This window comes from Salvelinus sp. IW2-2015, linkage group LG18 (assembly GCF_002910315.2).
Source record: "Salvelinus sp. IW2-2015 linkage group LG18, ASM291031v2, whole genome shotgun sequence".
NCBI classification, from domain to species: Eukaryota; Metazoa; Chordata; class Actinopteri; order Salmoniformes; family Salmonidae; genus Salvelinus; species Salvelinus sp. IW2-2015.
In genome coordinates, this window is record NC_036858.1 from 23,929,102 (window position 1) to 23,949,909 (window position 20,808).

The following is a 20,808-nucleotide window of genomic DNA, read 5'->3' on the forward strand; positions in this document are numbered from 1 at the left end:
GTTACTGTTTACATTATGTGTGTGCTTCACACCTTCTATGTGAGTCACTGTACAGATAAAGTTTAGGCTTGGTATTTTTACTTTACAGTAATGTTGTGTTGTAAATTTTGTCAACTGTAATTSTGTGTCTTACAACAATATATCCCTTTATTTTATTCACCAGAAGCATAGATGCAGAGGATTTGGATGATGGCGTTTGGGATCCACCCCTCCGCAGCAAACGCCCCCGCTGGTCAAGATCTTCACCCCCCACTGCTATGTCAATCTCCCCGTCTGATGGTTATACATCCACCACTCAACAAAGGCCCCACTCCTCTTCAACCACCCCTACTACAGTTTCAACCACACCTACTACAGTTTCAACCACCCCTACTACAGTTTCAACCACCCCTACTACAGATTCAACCACCCCTACTACAGTTTCAACCACCCCTACTACAGTTTCAATCACCCCGTCTGATGGTTCTACATCCACTACACAAAGACCCCACTCCTCTTCAACCACCCCCACTGCAGGCCCTGGCACCACTCCCCTCTCTGCAAGTTCATCTGGAGGTGCGGGGGCAGGGAGGAGATCTAGGCCTCAACAGAAAAGAGGGAGAGGAAGTGGAAGCAGCACAACAGAGGGCAATGAAACTGAGGACAGGTGGCATAGGATCCTTGAAGATGATGAGGAGCCAGAACAATTTAGGGTTAAACCCAAATGACCTGAAGGACCACAGTTGGTTAGTGATGAAACATACACCCCCTTACAGTTGTTTCAGCTCTACTTTACCACCTCTGTACTGGGAACACTAATTAGTAATACCAACAAGTATGGGGATAAGAAGCAGCAGGGGGGAAGGAAGATGTCCTGGAAACCTGTCACCATGGGTGACATGCTCAACTACACTTCCTTGGTGATTTACATAGGACTGGTAATGGTATCAAGACTAGTTGACAACTGGAGCAAGTCAAATCAAATCAAACTTTATTTGCCACACGCGCCGAATACAACAAGTGTAGACTTTACCGTGAAACGCTTACTTGCAAGCCCTTAACCAACAGTGCAGTTCAAGAAGAAGAAGATATTTACCAAGTAGGCTAAAATAAAAAAGTTATAAATAAAAAGTAACACAATATGAATAACAATAACTAGGCTATATACAGGGGGCACCGGTACCGAGTCAGTGTGCAGGGGTACAGGCTAGTTGAGGTAATCTGTACATATAGGTGGGGTGCAAAGTGGCTATGCATAGGTAACAAACAAACAGCGAGTAGCAGCAGTGTACAAAAGGGGGGGTTCAATGTAAATTGTACAGTGGCGATTTTTATGAATTGTTCAGCAGTCTAATGGCTTGGGGATAAACGCTGTTGAGGAGCCTTTTGGTCCTAGACTTGGCGCTCCGGTACCGCTTGCCGTGCGGTAGCAGAGAAAACAGTCTATAACTTGGGTGACTGGAGTCTCTCACAATTGTATGGGCTTTCCTCTGACACAGCCGATTATATAGGTCCTGGATGGCAGGAAGCTTGGCCTTAGTGATGAACTGAGCTGTTCGCACTACCCTCTGTAGCGCCTTACGGTCAGATGCCGAGCAGTTGCCATACCAGGCGGTGATGCAACCAGTCAGGATGCTCTCGATGGTGCATCTGTAGAACCTTTCGAGGATCTGGGGGCCCATGCCAAATCTTTTCAGTCTCCTGAAGGGGAAAAGGTTTTGTCATGCYCTCTTCACGACTGTCTTGGTATATTTGGACCATGATAGTTCGTTGGTGATGTGGACACCAAGGAACTTGAAACGCTTGACCCGCTCCACTACAGACCCGTCAATGTTAATGGGGGCCTGTTCGGCCCGCCTTTTCCCATAGTCCAGGATCAGCTCCTTTGTCTTGCTCACATTGAGGGAGAGGTTGTTGTCCTGGCACCAAACTGCCAGTTCTCTGACCTCCTCCCTATAGGCCGTCTCATCGTTGTCGGTGATCAGGCCTACCACTGTTGTGTCATCAGCAAACTTAATGATGGTGTTGGAGTTGTGTTTGGCCACGCAGTCGTGGGTGAACAGGGAATACCGGAGGGGACTAAGTACACACTCGAGGGGCACCAGTGTTAAGGACGGGCGTAGCAGGCATGTTGTTGCCTCCCCTTACCACCTTGGGGGGGCACGTCAGGAAGTCCATGATCCAGTTGCAGAGGGAGGTGTTTAGTCCCAGAGTCCTTAGCTTAGTGATGAGTTTCTTGTGCACTATGGTGTTGAACGCTGAGCTGTAGTCGATGAACAGCATTTTCACATAGGTGTTCCTTTTGTCCAGGTGAGAAAGGGCAGTGTGGAGTGCGAATGAGATTGCGACATCTGTGGATCTGTTGGGGCGATATGGGCTAGGGTGTCCGAGAGGATGCTGTTGATGTGAGCCACGACCAGCCTTTCAAAGCACTTCATGGCTACCGATGTGAGCGCCACGGGGCGGTAATCATTTAGGCAGGTTACCTTCGCTTACTTGGGCACAGGGACTATGGTGGTCTGCTTGAAATATGTACAGTTGAAGTCGGAAGTTTACATACACTTAGGTTGGAGTCATTCAAAATCGCTTTTTAACCACTCCACAAATTTTGAGTTAATAAACTATAGTTTTGGAAAGTCGGTTAGGACATCTACTTTGTGCATGACACAAGTCATTTTTCCAACAACTGTTTACAGACAGATTATTTCACATATAAATACCTGTATCACAATTCCAGTGGGTCAGAAGTTTACATTCCAGAAAATGATGTCATGGCTTTAGAGGCTTCTGATAGGCTAATTTACATAATTTGAGTCAATTGGAGGTGTACCTGTGGATGTATTTCAAGGCCTACCTTCAAACTTTGCTTGACATCAAGGGAAAATCAAAGAAATCAGCCAAGACCTCAGAAAACAAATTGTAGACCTCCACAAGTCTGGTTCATCCTTTGGAGCAATTTCCAAACGCCTGAAGGTACCACGTTCATCTGTACAAACAATAGTACGCAAGTATAAACACCATGGGACCACGCAGCTGTCATACCACTCAGGAAGGAGATGCGTTCTGTCTCCTAGAGATGAACGTACTTTGGTGCGAAAAGTGCAAATCAATCTCAGAACAGCAGCAAAGGACCTTGTGAAGATGCTGAAGGAAACAGGTAGAAAAGTATCTATATCCACAGTGAAATGAGTCCTATATCGACATAACCTGAAAGGCCGCTCAGCAAGGAAGAAGCCACTGCTCCAAAACCGCCATGTCTTTGGGGACAAAGATCGTACTTTTTGGAGAAATGTCCTCTGGTCTGATGAAACAAAAATAGTTACTGTTTAGCCATAATGACCATCGTTATGTTTGGAGGATAAAGGGGGAGGCTTGCAAGCCTAAGAACACCATCCCAACCGTGAAGCACGGGGTTGGCAGCATCATGTTGTGGGGGTGCTTTGCTGCAGGAGGGACTGGTGCACTTCCAAAATAGATGGCATGGGGAAAGAAAATTATGTGGATATATTGAAGCAACAACTCAAGATATCACCCAAGCGTACTTCCAAAGTTGGGGCAAACTGGCTTAAGGACAACACAGTCAAGGTATTGGAGTGGCCATCACAAAGCCCTGACCTCAATCCTATAGAAAATTTGTGGGCAGAACTAAAAAAGAGTGTGCGAGCAAGGAGGCCTACAAACCTGACCCGGTTACACCAGCTCTGTCAGGAGGAAAGGGCCAAAATTCACCCAACTTATTGTGGGAAGCTTTAGGAAGGCTACCCGAAACGTTTGACCCAAGTTAAACAATTTAAATGCAATGCTACCAAATATTAATTGAGTGTATTTAAACTTCAGACCCAGTGGGAATGTGATGAAATAAATAAAAGCTGAAATAAATAATTCTCTCTACTATTATTCTGACATTTCACATTCTTAAAATAATTGATGTGATTCTAACTGAGCTAAGACAGGGAATTTTAACTAGGATTAAATGTCAGGAATTGTGAAAAGGTGAGTTTTTAAATGTATTTGGCTAAGGTGTATGTAAACTTCCGACTTCAACTGTAGGTATTACAGACTCGGTCAGGGAAAGGTCGAAAATGTCAGTGAAGACACTTGACAGTTGGTCCGAGAGCATCGAATCCCCACTCTATCGGTTCGAGTTCCCCACCTCCATCATGAGTGAACTGATTCTTGGCCATCAACCGTACGCTTCACATGAGTGACCCACAAAAGGTTCAGGAGAATGACTGGAGGAAGGGTACTGCAGGGTATGATCGTCTTGCAAGTTTCAAGCCCATTTATCATGACATGGTGGAGGCATGCAAAACTTACTTCCAGCCTGCTCAAAATCTATCTATAGATGAATGCATGGTTGCCTCAAAGGCTCGAATTGGCTTGAAGCAATATATGAAAAATAAGGCGTCCAAATGGGGCTACTATGTCTTTGTGCTAGCCCGATTCAGCCTCTGCTACAGGTGGAACTATGAAGGCAAGGTGATCAAACCAACTGGGAAGGGCCTTAGTTATGACTCTGTCATGCAGCTGATGGACTTCCCATTACTTGGCAGTGGGTACAAGCTCTTTGTGGACAATTTTTATTCTTGTCCCATGCTTTTCATAGACCTCTTGAAAAAGAAAATAGGCCAAATGGTGCCACAAGCCCCTAAGAGAATCGGTTACCCCAAGACCAAGGTAAATGACATGACAAAGACAGCAGAGAGGGGGACCATATGTTGGATCAGAACTAACAAGCTGCTTTTTGTGAAATGGAAGGACACTAGGGAAGTAACCATGCTCACCACACAGCATAAGGCATTCAATAACGACCATGTCTCAAGGAGGGAGAAAAATGCCAATAGAGCATGGGTGAGGAAGAACGTCCCCATTCCTGTTTCTGTGAAGGACTACAATGCCAGCATAGGGGGTGTCGACCTATCTGATGCTCTGATAGGCTACTACCAGCTCCTCCACAAGACCAGGAAGTGGCATAAGACTTTTTTTTACCACTTTGTTGACATTGCTACAGTAAATGCTTTCATTCTCCACAAGCAGATAGCCAAAGCAAAAGGTCAAACCCCCCTCTCCCAGTTGGCCTTCCGAGAGTTGGTGTTGGAAATTGCTGAATTGGGGGCCCAAAGCACCCTCACAACCATCACAAGACCCCCCACTCAAGGTGAGTGCCACTATCCAGCACACATGTCAAAAGACAAAAGGAAAAACTGCAAGCATCGCACCAAACAGAGAGAAAAAAAGGGGGAAATGCCAGATCTTCTGTCCAAAATGCCAGTTCGCTTTTTGTTTCCTGGCAGAGAGGGACTGCTTCAAAGACTATCACGACATGCAAAAGCTATGGTGAAAGTGAAATCTAAACATCTACACCTGGGATGTAAAACGAACAAGAATGCCATTTGTAAATAGTTCAGCTTATTTCTATTTTTTCACCTTTTTTAGTGAAGGACATGTGTAACCAAGTTTGTGTTTGATAAGACATTTTTATATATTTTTTTATGTATATCTATTGCTTTTACATTGTTTTTGTAAACAGTTCATTTGTATGTGGGACCAATACATTGCATATGCCTGGGCTAAACGTTTAAACACTTTGGAAAGGTTGAAAAAACACTTGGATATCTGTATGTCCCCCGACACCACCACAGCGTTTGAGAGGGATTGGTGTTGTAGAAATATCGTTTTTATAGTGAACAATAACTTTTAGGCACATCCAGTGTGCAAAAACAGTGCAATTGCTACATCCTGACACTTTGGATAGGTTGAAAGGACACTTGACTGTACCCTGAACCACCATAACACCACCTCAATGTTTGAGTGAGGTTGATATGGTAGAAATTGTGTTTTTTTACTGGACAAATTGCATTTAGGGATTGCAAATATGTAATATCACTGGAATCATCTAATTTACAGACATATGCCACTTTGGAGAGGTTTAGAGGCACTTGGAAACGTCACCTGACACCACTTACTAAAACATCTGCCCATTTCTAGTTGTTAGGTTTATCAATCCCATTTTTCCCCTGATATTATTCACATGTTGTGGAAGCCATCTGYTGTGTTTCCAGCTCTAGTCATCAATAATTCACTTATAGCTTGTCAATGAAAGATTACTTTAAAAAAAACTGTTATTTTGTGTGTGCTTGGTCTTGTGTATTCTGAACTATGTAACTCCTATCTATCTTCTGATCATTTACTCATAATCTCCCACATTGTCTTCTTTCCAAATACACCAAGTTTCTGCATGTCAGAATCATGAAATTACACATTAATAGCAGTTACTTTTGGGTATGTCTATTTAGGCGTAAATCTACATTTTGCCATTACATTTAAGAGGTTAAAGGGCACATTCCCTTGCTCAGCCATGGTTGAAGTCCCGATGTGTGTGTATGTGTGTCCGTGTGTGCATCTGTGTGTCCACCCCCACCCATCAAATACTCTACCTGACCTAGCCCCCTCCACGCCCCCCCCCCATCTCCCTCCCTTCTTAGGGCTATTCCCTCCATCCCCTCCTCGTTTCTTAATACAATTGTCCTTCCAGCCTTCCATCCCTGTGACTGAGCGGTCTTTGTGTCAGTGCAGACTAATGCCTGGGCAGCTGGTGCTGTGGGGATCAGGTTTATGACCCTGCTCCCGTGATTCGGCCCCTACAGCCGTCAATCACCAACAAGGAATAATGACAGACCCCAAGCCCCGCCTTCCCCACACCGCCAACCCCAGTAGGACAGATCCTGAGATAGATAGCAGCTCTCACACACACATACAGGTACACACACACCTAGATTTTGGGTTCAGGTACACACGCACATTTGGTGACACATATAGGCAGGTTTGTATGTGCACTATATATACAAAAGTATGTGGACACRCCTTCAAATTAGTGGATTTGGCTATTTCAGCCACAGCCGTTGCTGACAGGTGTATAAAATCGAGCACACAGCCATGCAATCTCCATAGACAAACATTGTCAGTAGAATGGCCTTACTGAAAAGCTCAGTGACTTTCAATGTGGCACTGTCTGAGGATGCCACCTTGCCAACAAGTCAGTTCGTCAGATTTCTGCCCTGCTAAATTTGGCCCCGTCAACTGTAAGTGCTGTTATTGTGAAGTGGAAATGTCTAGGAGCAACAACGGCTCAGCCGCAAAGTGGTAGGCCAGACAAGCTCACACAACAGAACCACCGAGTGCTGAAGCGCGTAATGCGTAAAAATCCTCTGTCCTTGGTTGCAACACTCATTACCGAGTTCCAAACTGTCTCTGGAAGCAACTTCATCACAAGAACTGTTCGTCGGGAGCTTCATGAAATGAGTTTCCATGGCCGAGCAGCCACACACAAGCCTAAAATTACCATGCGCAATGCCATGGGTCGGCTGGAGTGGTGTAAAGCTTGCCGCTATTGGACTATGGAGCAGTGAAAACATGTTCTCTGGAGTGATGAATCACGCTTCACCATCTGGCAGTCCAACGGACAAATCTGGGTTTGGCGGATGCCTGTGGAACGCTACCTGACCGAATGCATAGTGCCAACTGTAAAGTTTGGTGAAGGACGAATAATGATCTGGGTCTGTTTTTCATGGTTTGGGCTAGGCCCCTTAGTTCCAGTGAAGATAAATCTAAACGCTACAGCATACAATGACATTCTAGACGATTCTGCTTCCGACTTTGTGGCAACAGTTTGGGGAAGGCCCTTTCCTGTTTTCGCATGAGAATGCCCTTGTACACAAAGCAATGTACATACAGAAATGGTTTGTCGAGATCGGTGTGGAAGAACTTTGACTGGCCTGCACAGAGCCCTGACCTCAACCCCATCGAACACCTTTGGGATGAATTGGAATGCCGACTGCAAGCCCGGCCTAATCGCCCAACATCAGTGCCCGACTCCACTAATGCTCTTTTGGCTGAATGGAAGCAAGTCCCCACAGCAATGTTCCAACATCTAGTGGAAAGCCTTACCAGAAGAGTGGAGGCTGTTATAGCAGCAAAGGGGGGACCAACTCTATATTAATTCCCATGATTTTGGAATGAGATGTTCGGCGAGCAGGTGTTCACATACTTTTGTCATGTAGTGTATGTAGTGTACACGGTTGAGTAGGTTACTTTTTAACCTACCCAACCGTGGGTAGGTTATCGTAATCAGTAACATAACTTTTGGATTCCCCAAACTCAGGAACATAATCTGATTACTTTCAGTAACTTTTACATTACTTTCCCTTAAGAGGCATTAAAAACCAAAGTCTGTCAGATTTTTGTAATCAGTCAGTTGTAATGGATTTTATGTAATCCATTATTCCCCAAGCCTGATGGTGTACTTGCACACACAGTGACACATAGCCAGGCGTGCAGTGGTATGTAGTGTAAATAATACATACTGTAAGTAAACACACCCTCGTACACAAACACACACGCCCAGCCACAATATATACCCCAAACTAGAGCCAGTGGCTTACAGCTAGCAGGGCAGTGTCACACGGCTAGGGATACACTGTGTCGATACTGAAATACTAAGATCCCGTAGGCTTTACTGAGGGAGGGACACACACACAGTGGTAAACACACAAACACACGCACAGGTACAAACCGAGGGACAAACTCGCATGTACAGTGCATCCGGAAAGTATTTAGACCCCTTTAATTTCCCCAAGTTTTGTTACAAAAACTGTTTTTTTTAAAGACATGTTTTACCTTATTTACAAAAGTATTTAGACCCTTTGCTATGAGACTCGAAATTGAGCTTAGCTATATCCTGTTTCCATTGATCATCCTAGAGATGTTTCTACAACTAGGAGTCCAACTGTGGTACATTTAATTGATTGGACATTATTTGGAAAGGCACACACCTGTCTATATAAGGTCCCACAGTTGACAATGCCTGTCAGAGCAAATACCAAGCCATGAAGTCATAGGGAATTATGCGTAGAGCTCAGAGACAGGATTATGTCGAGGCACAGATCTTGGGGATGGGTACCAAAACATTTCTACAGCACAGAAGGTCCCCAAGAACACAGTGGCCTCCATCATTCTTAAATGGAAGAAGTTTGGAACCACCAAGCTGGCCACCTGGTCAAACTGAGCAATCAGGGGAGAACGGCCTTGGTCAGGGAGGTGACCAAGAACCCGATGGTCATTCTGACAGAGCTCCAGAGTTCCTCTGTGGAGATGGGATAACCTTCCAGAAGGACAACCATCTCTGCAGCACTCTACCAATCAGGCCTTTATGGTAGAGTGGCCAGACAGAAGGCACTCCTCAGTAAAATGCACATGACAGCCCACRTGGGGTTTGCCAAAAGGCACCTTAAGGACTCTCAGACCATGAGAAACAAGATTCTCTGGTCTGATGAAACCAAGATTGAACTCTTTGGCCTGATAGCCAAGTGTCACTCTCATCACCTGGCCAATACTATCCCTACGGAGAAGCATGGTGGTGGAAGCATTATGCTGTGGGGATGTCTTTCAGCGGCAGGGACTGGGAGACTAGTCAGGATTGAGGTAAAGATGACCAGAGCACAGAGTACAGAGAGATCATGAAAACCTGCTCCAGAGCGCTCAAGATCTCAGACAGGGGTGAAGGTTCACCTTCCAACAGGAAAACGATCCTAAGGACACAGCCAAGACAACCCAGGAGTGGCTTCTGGACAAGTCTCTGAATGTCCTTGAGTGGCCCAGCCAGAGCCCGGACTTGAACCCGATCGAACATCTCTCGAGAGACCTGAAAATAGCTGTGCAACGACGCTCCCCATGCAATCTGACAGAGCTTGAGACGTTCTGCAGAGGAGAATGGGAGAAACTCCCCAAATACAGGTGTGCCAAGGTTGTAGCGTCATACCAAAGAAGACTCTAGGCTGTAATCGCTGCCAAAGGTGCTTCAACAAAGTACTAAGTAAAGGCTCTGAATACTTATGTAATTGTGAATTTTCAGGTTTTTATTTTGAATAAATTAGCAAAAATGTCTAAACCTGTTTTGCTTTGTCATTATGGGGTATTGTGTGTAGATTGAAGAGTAAAAAAACAACTATTTAATCAATTTTAGAATAAGGCTGTAAAGTAACAAAATGTCAAGGGGACTGAATACTTTCTTAATGCACTTTACCTTTCAGCATCTTCACAGCCACTGTGACGGCCTCCTTGGGCTTGTCCTTATCAATGCCCAATGCTTCGGCCATCACCACCTGGCCAAAGCAGCCCTCGCCCAGCGGCTTGCCCAGAGTCAACCTGTAGAGGAGGAGAGGGAGAGGTTAGAAGAATAGTTCAAACAGCTGTATAGCTACACACAGAATTTGTAATAGCTCTCCTTTATACACACTCACATGGGCATGTGCACACACACACACTTAGACCCAGTCGCACACTTCCCACACCACTATCAATCATGGTCACAACACATCTCTGACCACTGATCCTTTGGTAATAGATTGACCCTCTGGTCCTAGTTTGATTGACAGGCGGTGGCCTGCCCCTGTGGCCCACTCTTGAGGTTGTGTAAACATTCACACTGGCTCCGGGGCCTAAGGCCAGCATGCCGTCAGAGTAACACAATCCCTAGTCTGTCCACACAGATGTCCCCGCCCCCCCACCACCCCTAGCTCAATGGCACCCTTTCTGCCATGGCCCACCACACATAAACAATGTTATTTTTCCTTCCATGCCAGCACAAACTTTAGCATTCTGAGTGTTCTGCATCTCCACCACGGCCCCCGAGGCACTTGGGAATGACTAACGAGGAGCGTTGGAGAGGAGACAGGGGACAGAGATGAACGAGAGACACACAAGATTTAACAGTAGGGGCTTAATTGAAGCATTGCCAAGGAGACATGTTGAATGCTTTTGATCTCCTACTGTTAAATCTTAAAAAAAAACATGGCATGGCGAAATACCACAGGCGGAAGCATGTTAATAACCCAAGAGCCGGATTGTGTTTTACTGTCTGGGTTTTCCCCCATTGCTTAACAACAAGAGACCTCACCGAAGCAAAATCACTATGTATAAGTCTATTGTGGCCTTCAGCCTGACACTTTCCACTGAAGCTGACTGAGGCCACTAGTTCAACTCGTAGTAGGGACTGGTATGAGGCAAAGCAAACAGTCACAGCACAAACACACAGATTTACAGCCATGACACAACACACACACACACACACACACACACACACACACACACACACACACAACCACACACACACACCACACACACACACACCACACACAACACACACACACACACACACACACACACACACACACACACAAAGACACACACCAGGGTCCTGTTCATTAGGGCAAAAAAGAAAAAAGAAAAGTGCTACATTAATCGAGAATACGCTTTTCTCATTGGACACTTCCAGGTAGTTCCTCCCTGTTTCAGTCTGTTTCCTTCTGTTTGGTGCCTAATGAACAGGACCCTGGTACAGTGTAGCACTGAGAAATGACTCATTGGTCTGTGTAAGTGATACGGAAAGGGCTGGGTGCCAATGGCCTCCCTGGGTCATGTTCAGTAGAGCACAACGTTTTTAAACATGGAAAAGAAAAATTAGTGTTTCTTATTGGACAAGTCCAGGCTGTCCATCCCTGTTTCAGTCCATTTTCTTCTGTTTGCTGCCTAATGAACACTACTCTGGTACAGTGACATTTTTTATCACAGCCACAGCCATTACTCACTGGTTAATCATTACAGATCACAGACCATGTTCAATGGTGCTTAATGGTATAGTATACCAGACAACACTAGTACCTCATGTAATAGCATGCATACACAATCAGTTAGCCAAATGTTAGCTAACGTTGTCATTCATGATGAGGGGGTTACATACTACTATAATGCATCTAGTTAGGAGACAAAGTAATTAGCAACATTCACACATTGACTTGAAAGAGCTAGTGTGAAATCACTGCCACAATCTCTGACAACTGGGACACCGCACTGGAATCATTTCTGGGTTTGTTTGAAGTTAGGTAACCTAACGTAGCAGGCGTAAAATAAACGCCTGAGTGGGGTCGAAGGAAACCGGAAGCATACGGTTTTCAGGCTTCGCCTCTCCTCTGCTTTTCCCCTGAAAACCGGATAATTCCGGATTTTACAGATCCGCTGACAGTGTGTTAGGTAGAAATACATTCCAACTGAGCAAAAACCTCACTGACCGCAGCTTACAACAGTATGCAGCTTGTCTTTGGCCTCACCCATTGCCTCACCGATTCTCAGAGAAATACCTGAGAAAGCCACCGCATTCCAGGGGGTCGGTGAAACAGTTGCGTAGCAAAAATGTACCAGTGATTGAAAGCCACTTACTCTATATTGCAGTCCAGTAGCCTATGTGTTGTGATAATTGGGTTGTTTGCTCTATAACCTGTTAGTTCATATTATATATACTGTAGGCCTAAAGCCGAGACAATAAGAAGACACAGTGGCAGAATAAATTCAACCACACCTTTGTTTCATCACAAACCCAGCGAGCAAGTCCTCAAAGCATTTTGCATGTAACGAACAGTTGCATAARCTACAGCATGGTCAAGCAAATATAATATATAAATATAGATATTTTCGGAATACGAAACAACAAAACAAAACAAAAATTGATTTAGAACCACGGAGAGTTACCTCAAGTCGAAAAGAGCTGCCTTCACTATTCCAGCACCATTTCAACTTCAACATCATCAAATCACCTACAGTTGAAGTCGGAAGTTTACATACACCTTAGCCAAATACATTTAAACTCACCTTTTCACAATTCCTGACATTTAATCCTAGTAAAAATTCCCTGTTTTAGGTCAGTTAGAATCACCACTTCGTTTTAAGAATGTGAAATGTTAGAATAATAGTAGAGAGAATGATTTATTTCAGCTTTTATTTCTTTCATCACATTCCCAGTGGGTCAGAAGTTTACATACACTCAATTAGTATTTGGTAGCATTGCCTTTAAATTGATTAACTTGGGTCAAATGTTTCGGGTAGCCTTCCTAAAGCTTCCCACAATAATTTGGGTGAATTTTGGCCTATTCCTCCTGACAGAGCTGGTGTAACTGAGTCAGGTCTGTAGGCTTCCTTGCTCGCACATGCTTTTTCAGTTCTGCCCACAAATTTTCTATAGGATTGAGGTCAGGGCTTGGTGATGGCCACTCCAATAGCTTGACTGTGTTGTCCTTAAGCCATTTTGCCCCAACTTTGGAAGTACGCTTGGGGTCATTGTCCATTTGGAAGACCCATTTGCGACCGAGCTTTAACTTCCTGACTGATGTCTTGAGATGTTGCTTTAATATATCCACATAATTTTCCTTCTATTTTGGAAGTGCACCAGTCCCTCCTGCAGCAAAGCACCCCCACAACATGATGCTGCCAACCCCGTGCTTCACGGTTGGGATGGTGTTCTTCGGCTTGCAAGCCTCCCCTTTTATCCTCCAAACATAATGATGGTCATTATGGCCAAACAGTTCTATTTTTGTTTCATCTGACTAGAGGACATTTCTGCAAAAAGTACGATCTTTGTCCCCATGTGCAGTTGCAAACCATAGTCTGGCTTTTTTATGGCGGTTTTGGAGCAGTGGCTTCTTCCTTGCTGGGCGGCCTTTCAGGTTATGTCGATATAGGACTCATTTCACTGTGGATATAGATACTTTTCTACCTGTTTCCTTCAGCATCTTCACAAGGTCATTTGCTGCTGTTCTGGGATTGATTTGCACTTTTCGCACCAAAGCACGGTCATCTCTAGGAGACAGAATGCGTCTCCTTCCTGAGCGGTATGACGGCTGCGTGGGCCCATGGTGTTTATACTTGCGTACTATTGTTTGTACCTTTAGATGTTTGGAAATTGCTCCCAAGGATGAACCAGACTTGTGGAGGTCGACAATTTTTTTGCTGATTTCTTTTGATTTCCCCATGATGTCAAGCAAAGAGGCACTGAGTTTGAAGGTAGGCCTTGAAATACATCCACAGGTACACCTCAAATTGACTCAAAGTATGTCAATTAGCCTATTCTAAAGCCATTACATAATTTTCAGAAATTTTCCAAGCTGTTTAATTAAAGGCACAGTCAACTTAGTGTATGTAAACTTTTGACCCACTGGAATTGTGAAACAGTGAATTATAAGTGAAATAATCTGTCTGTAAACAATTGTTGGAAAAATGACTTGTGTCATGCCCAAAGTAGATGTCCTAACCAACTTGCCAAAACTATAGTTTGTTAACAAGAAATTTGTGGAGTGGTTGAAAAACGAGTTTTAATGACTCCGACCTAAGTGTATGTAAACTTCCGACTTCAACTGTATGCRTAGTTTAATATAGTGAAAAMACACCAAAAACTACTTAGTCCAATCAATGTAAGCTAAATATGATGTGGCTGTCCATGGTACTGATTTGTGTGTTTGTGTGTGTGCGTGCATGTAGAAAAAACATGTTGACTCACCCTACTTGTAGAGAAACGCCAATAACTGATAATCTCTTGTTGGCTAAGTACACGCTTGAAGTTTTTGTATACGCTTTAAGTTTTTGCTGTCCTAGGCTACCTGGCTAAAATGCTTGCTCGCTAGCCTATCTTCCTTTCATGGCCATCTATGTGCCAGGCCAGCTAGCTAACATTAGCCTATTACATCTAGCTACTTCCATCCTCTCAGGCCAGGGGCACAATGTATGAATTTATGGTTGGATCAGAATCGCCGTTGTAATCATTGGCCAGTACGGAGAATTAAGTAAAACCACAAGTCCAAATCCCTATCTCCATCCATGGCTAATTTAGGAAAAGGGATGATTTTAGCTAGCTAGCCACCGGAGGACAACGACACAATGAGATGCAACAATTCAATTTTTTTTCTGTAAATGCCGTTCTGCTTTTGATGTGATTGTTCTGAAGTCAAATCCAAACTGGCTTCCCTTGACACTTTTTTTAGTGTGCCAGGAACGTTCACAGTTGAGCTCACTCAGTTTAGCTCAACGCTAACTGGCTATTATAATTATATTTTTTTATCAAATGAGGCCAAATGCTCGCTGGCTTCTCTAGCATTCAATGCTACAGGCGGCAACAATGTCATACTCTTTTTGACCAGACAGCATCAGATAGATGGGCTACACATACTGAGAAAGAGGGTTGCTGTTTCGCTCACTTGGATGCTTCTCCAGTGAGACACATTCAGCCTCTTGTGAATTGAAAGAAAATTATGAAACAGATGTTCTGAGGTTTGGTGAGTGACTACTATGTAGGCAGCCTGAAATGTGGCCATACTGTTGAGGTCAATGACACCCATGTACACTGTCCCCTCCCCGCTACATCCTTTACCTCCCCCTTCCCTATTCCTACCCCCGTTCCTGCCCATCACCTGTCTCTGGAAAACTCCCAGCGTGGGTCCTCTGGGAGGTCGTACTCTGGGATGGGGTCGTCATGGCCGGCCGAGCTGCGTCGTGTGGTGATGCGGACCAATGGGGTGCTGGAGTTCATCGAGGAGCTGGAGTCATTTGACACCTGTAGGAGACGACAAATTGGCTGATCACCTGAGCCTAGATACAATGGTCAAATAAGAAAGGGCGGGGATAGGCATGTGTGTGTGTTTTGTATTACTATAATTGTGAAGACCAGGAGTGTAGGTGGGTAGGTGTGTGTGTGTGTGTGATGAAAAATAATCTAAAGATCAAATGCCTCATTTACATGGGCTTTAAATTATATTGATACTGTGCAAATCAACATATTCTTCATGCTTTTTAAAAAGCGAGTTAATGCATGTTAGGGATCATTAGTGATCACAACTCAGTGCTAGAGAGTAACGTTCTATCTGATGAATGTGTCCGTTTATCATTGTCCTCAGGGCTCTTCTCTCCTTTCTGCTCCAACCTTACCTTGACACTGGAACCACCCATCTCTCGCAGGAATGTAATCCATCACTTTTTGTACCTCTTGGAGTTTGTTTTCCCCTTGAGGGAAAAGCATCACTCACAGAGAGGTAGAGCTAGAACAGGAGCTAGAGGTGCTGGAGAGCAGTGCTAACATGCTCAGACGCCATGCACTGTAGCTAGCTGTCTTTCAGTGGAGTTAACTGATGCATAGCACCCCAAGCAGTGCGATGTATTAGTTACAGTAGTGTTATTAAAATCCACTTCTCCTGAACAGCTAAATTAACTGGGCTCTCAAATCAGAGTACCAGTAACCCAATTGATCTATGTCGGGAATACAAATGCGGTGGAACTTTTTTGGGTGTTTTCTGCTCTTGGTAGGAAAACCTTGGACTATTTTCTGTTGTTTTTATTTAAGTCTGAGTATATGGGGCGTTTCACACTGCTGCACCTGAACCAAGCCAAGCCAAGCTGTACTGAGCTGGCCTGGTTACACATTCACCATAGTAGCTGAAACCATGGAAAAATAAAATCCCAGTCAGTACAGTTTGGGTCGGCACAATAGTGTGAAAAGACAATCATGTATGAATGCATGTGTGCGTGGAGTTTGTCTTTTTATGGGTGTTAAATGCCTTGGAAACCCCTTATCTACTTTCTGTTACCTGGCGACGCAGAGGTATCTGCTTGCTGAGTTTGTGGACTGCTGGCTGGTTCCCGAAGTCAGGCTTCTTAGCCGTATTCCTCATCCGGCACACCACCACGATGACCACCATACAGGCGATCAGGAACACCCCGATGCAGTAGATGGCTATCTCCACGTAGTCAGGTGATGTCAGACCCGTCACTGTCTCTTCCTTATTGGCTGTTTGGGGAGCAGAGGGAGGGGCAAGGGGAGAGTGTCAGGGAGGGATAGAAAGTGGAACGTAGAGGCCTATACTGACTCATGACATAATGTACACATACAAACACACGGACGTGGGCACAGACACACAGACACTTAAACAAAAAGACATGGACACATCTGATAGACGCACATGTATGAACAGAACACATGCTATGGAAACGACACACACACGTCATTGCTAGATAGACAAACAAAACATAAATAATGAGAAAGACGCACACATGTTTTTCTCTCTCCATCCCCCTCCCTCTACTCTCCCTCTTCTTCACACAACCATCTACTGACCATCTAGGACAGACAGAAAATGGAATTGAACTAAGAAGAGGGGGTATATAGGTATATATAATAATCATTCTGATTTTATTTCTATGAGGTAAATACACTGAGCTCTAGCAGGAGGCTGTACTAAGTGCCTACATTCAGGGTTACTTGACACACCACACACGCAGGGTGCAGACACACTCTCTCAAATACACACACATGCACGCACACACACGTTCTCCCTCTCTCACCTGCATACACACACCCTTTGACACACACGCTTCACATCAGACTGCAAAAAAGTGAGTGGTGCCCTTTGTGGCGATATATGGCCTGAGCTTCCTGTCTGTAGGAAATAGGCCTGGGTCTGTCTCTGAGTGGCTATAGGACCACAGCCGGTTCCATAATGCATGTCATCCACCCATGGCTACAAACAATGCCCTTGTACTGTGCAGCCAGGGGGGYAAAATAACACGTAGGAACCTTTCTCCAGTCGGCTTCGTATCACCTGGTCCAAAAACCACAGCGCAACACAGAAGGCAGAAGAGCCATGCAGGCACCACCAGAGCAGATACATGGGGACTAGGGCAATAAATTAAAGATACTATTCGCCAAGATAATTAAATCCAATCAAAGAAAAATGTTCATGCCCCGAATACATCGTGAAATGCTTTGACAAGCCCATTGCTTGACAAGCACATTGACAAGCCCTTAACCAACAATGCAGTTTTAAGGAAAATAAGAGTCGAGAAAATATTTACGAAATAAACTAAAGTTTAAAAAAAGTAACACAATTAAATAACAATAACAAGGCTATATATACAGGGGATAACGGTACCGAGTCAATGTGCGGGGMTACATGTTAGTTGAGGTAATTGAAGTAATATGTACATGTAAATAGGGGTTAAAGCAACTATGCATAATAATAGTATTTTGTTCAGAGACAAAACAAGGCTATTATCTGGGAGGGTATTGAGGGGATTTTTGTACCCGCTGTCTGTTCATGTTGTGGATTACAMGAGATTAAAGTGCTATCATCCATCTCATTTAACGTCCAGACTCCAGACATCTCACCCACCCTACATACATGTAGATGTATTAATGTTGGCTGACTCTGTTCCCTGAACTGAAGCTCTATCTAAGGAATGAGCATAAGTGTTCTATTTAAATGGACTTTAACTGTGTTTGGTAAGTACAGTGGGGTTCGAAATGATTGATATCCTTGATAAAGATMAGCAAAATTTATAGGATAAAATAAATAATTGAAACAGTGAGCTATATTGTGTGCTCCAAACATTTTGGAAATTCTATTCTTTTATACGAATATAAATGCTCAGAGAAAGAGATTTTGTTTAACAGTAATACTTTTTTTCTCTCAAAAAGGTACGAGTCTGTTTTTAATACCTTTCAATAGCTCACCGTGCAAGGATAATGGCACTGAGACATTTTCTAAAATGTTTTATGAGTTGAAGAACACATTGGGAGGGATCTTAGACCATTACTCCATACAGAATCCTTCCAGATGCTTGATATCCTTCGTCTAAGTTTATGGACTTGAAAATGGGTTTCAAGTCCAGAGACAGYTGGCCATTGCAAAAGGTTGATTTTGTGGCAAATAACACAAGGTTGGTTTCCAGCCAACCTTTTTATGTTGGATAAAAAAATGTCACGACAGGCCTGATCAAAATGTGTTGGTAAACCTTCCAAATGTCAACAAAACAAAATATGCTAGACAAGTGGGGTCTTTTTGTGTCGGTAAAATGTATTATGCAAGAAATGGCAGTGGAAATGCCTTTATGCGCAAATATCGATATAACAATAACCATTTTATCAAACTTGGAGTCACGAGATTATATGGTGTGTGGTCTTCTCACTCGAGAAAGCATGCAGTTTATTATGCTACAGATGAAATAAGTTATGATGAACTTCACAGGGTGGTGAAAGTGACCTGCGATGAGCTTGATCGTTGCTTTTTTTGGGGGCCATAATAATTTCATAATCTCATCATGTAGGCTATACATGCGAGCTGTTCTATATCGAGTGCACGTGCCAAGACCAGAGTGGGCACATTTGCTATWTAAGAAATGTTTTTTTTTGTGACAAAACCATCAGTAGAGTTGAAAATGCTACGSAAACCCATTTAACTTGGGAATTTAACCGCAGAAGTTATTTTTATGTGCACTACGTCATCAAGCACAGCCTTTTACCGTCAACAAGTCAATTGGATGGAAACACATCTCTGGTGGGAAAATGCGCATATAGTTTTTATGTGTTTTTGTTATATTAGCATGAAAATCTGTCGCTATTTGGATGGAAACCTAGCTARAGAACAGCGGAGGCTGCTGAGGGGAGGACGGCTCATAATTATGGCTGGAATGGAATAGATGGTATCATACGTGGTTTCCATGTGGTTGGAAACCACGTATGACCCCTCCTCCCCACAGCAGKCTCCACTGCTATAGAACCACTTCTTTGTGGACTTTGAGGTGTTATTGGGGTTATTGTCTTGCTGAAAGAGCCATRTGCGGCCAAGTTTCAGCCTCCTGGGGGAGGACACCAGGTATTTGGCTAAAATGTCCTGGTACTGGGTAAAGTTCATGATMCCGTTGACCTTAATAAAGGCCCCAAGACCAGTGGAAGCAAAAAAGCGCCAGAACCACCACCATATTTTACAGTAGGTATGGCGTTCTTTTCTGTTCGTGCATTCTCATTTCGACGCCAAACACACCACTGGTGTGCGTGGCCAAAGAGCTCTATTTTCATGTCATCCAACAAATGTAAATGCCTGTAGTTTGCTAATCGGCATTGGCACTTGGATTGGAAAAGGTGCTTTGGTCAGATGGCATGAAAATAGAGCTCTTTGGCCATGGACACAAGTGGTGGGTTTGCCGTCAAAATGAGAATACATAAGCAGAAAATAAAATCTCTTTATCTGAGCAATTGTATTAGTATAAAATAATATAGCTCAGTATTTGAATTWGTTATTTTATACAGTTATTTTTGCAAATCTTTATCAAGGGTGTCAATGACCCCATGGTAAATCTATGGATGTTTGTCAGTGCATACATGAGGGACACAGACGCACACACACACAGACACACTCGCACAGACACAGAGAGACACACATTTAAAGACACACACACAATCGTGCAGACACATGAACACACACATACATTTAAACTAGGACTGCCAAACGATAAAATGTTCTAATCGAGTTAATCATACGATTTGCTATGATTAATCGCAAATTCAGAATTCGCTCAAATTAAGATGTAATTTAAGATTGTTTATACAAAAAGCATTACAAGAATAATGACGTCTTGATTTATCCCAAAATAATGGTTATAAAAATTAAGTAAATTGATAAAACACACCTTCTTTCATAAAGCACACCTTCTTTAACCTCAATGTCAACTTGTTTTGGAGACAACATTGTTTTTAGCAGTATATATTATGTATTTTGGATGTTTTCAGTCGATTTTGAACGCTTTCATACAATCTGATTAATCACAATAAAAAAATGTGTGCACTAAAATCAAGTTAACTGATTAACTCTGACAGACCTAATTTAAACACACACATGCAAACACACACACACACCATATCAAATATATTGAATACATTAAAAAAAATATTGGCCCTGATAATTGAGAAAGTCAAGCCGTAAGTATTCCAGCTGTGACATTCTTTTTTATTATCTCAAGGAGAAATAATAAAAAGGCAATCAATTATCAGAGCCAGGAAAGAGGTGGAGCCACGAGGGAGTTTTTATTCATTCTCAGGGAATGACAGAGAAGTCACTGACACCGACAAACAGACAGAATCACCAAGACAGACAGACACCCTTCTTCTGTAAAAACTTGCAG

General features: G+C 43.5%; 1 protein-coding gene across 1 annotated transcript in view; it reads right to left on the reverse strand.

Annotated features, from left to right (window-relative positions):
* The window catches only part of LOC111978528 (fibroblast growth factor receptor 2-like), a 113,953-nt gene that overhangs the window by 23,896 nt on the left and 69,249 nt on the right, over positions 1–20,808 (reverse strand). The window contains 3 exon segments of the mRNA XM_024008638.2: positions 10,061–10,182; positions 15,270–15,412; positions 16,440–16,639. Coding sequence (XP_023864406.1) covers positions 10,061–10,182; positions 15,270–15,412; positions 16,440–16,639 — 465 coding nt within the window.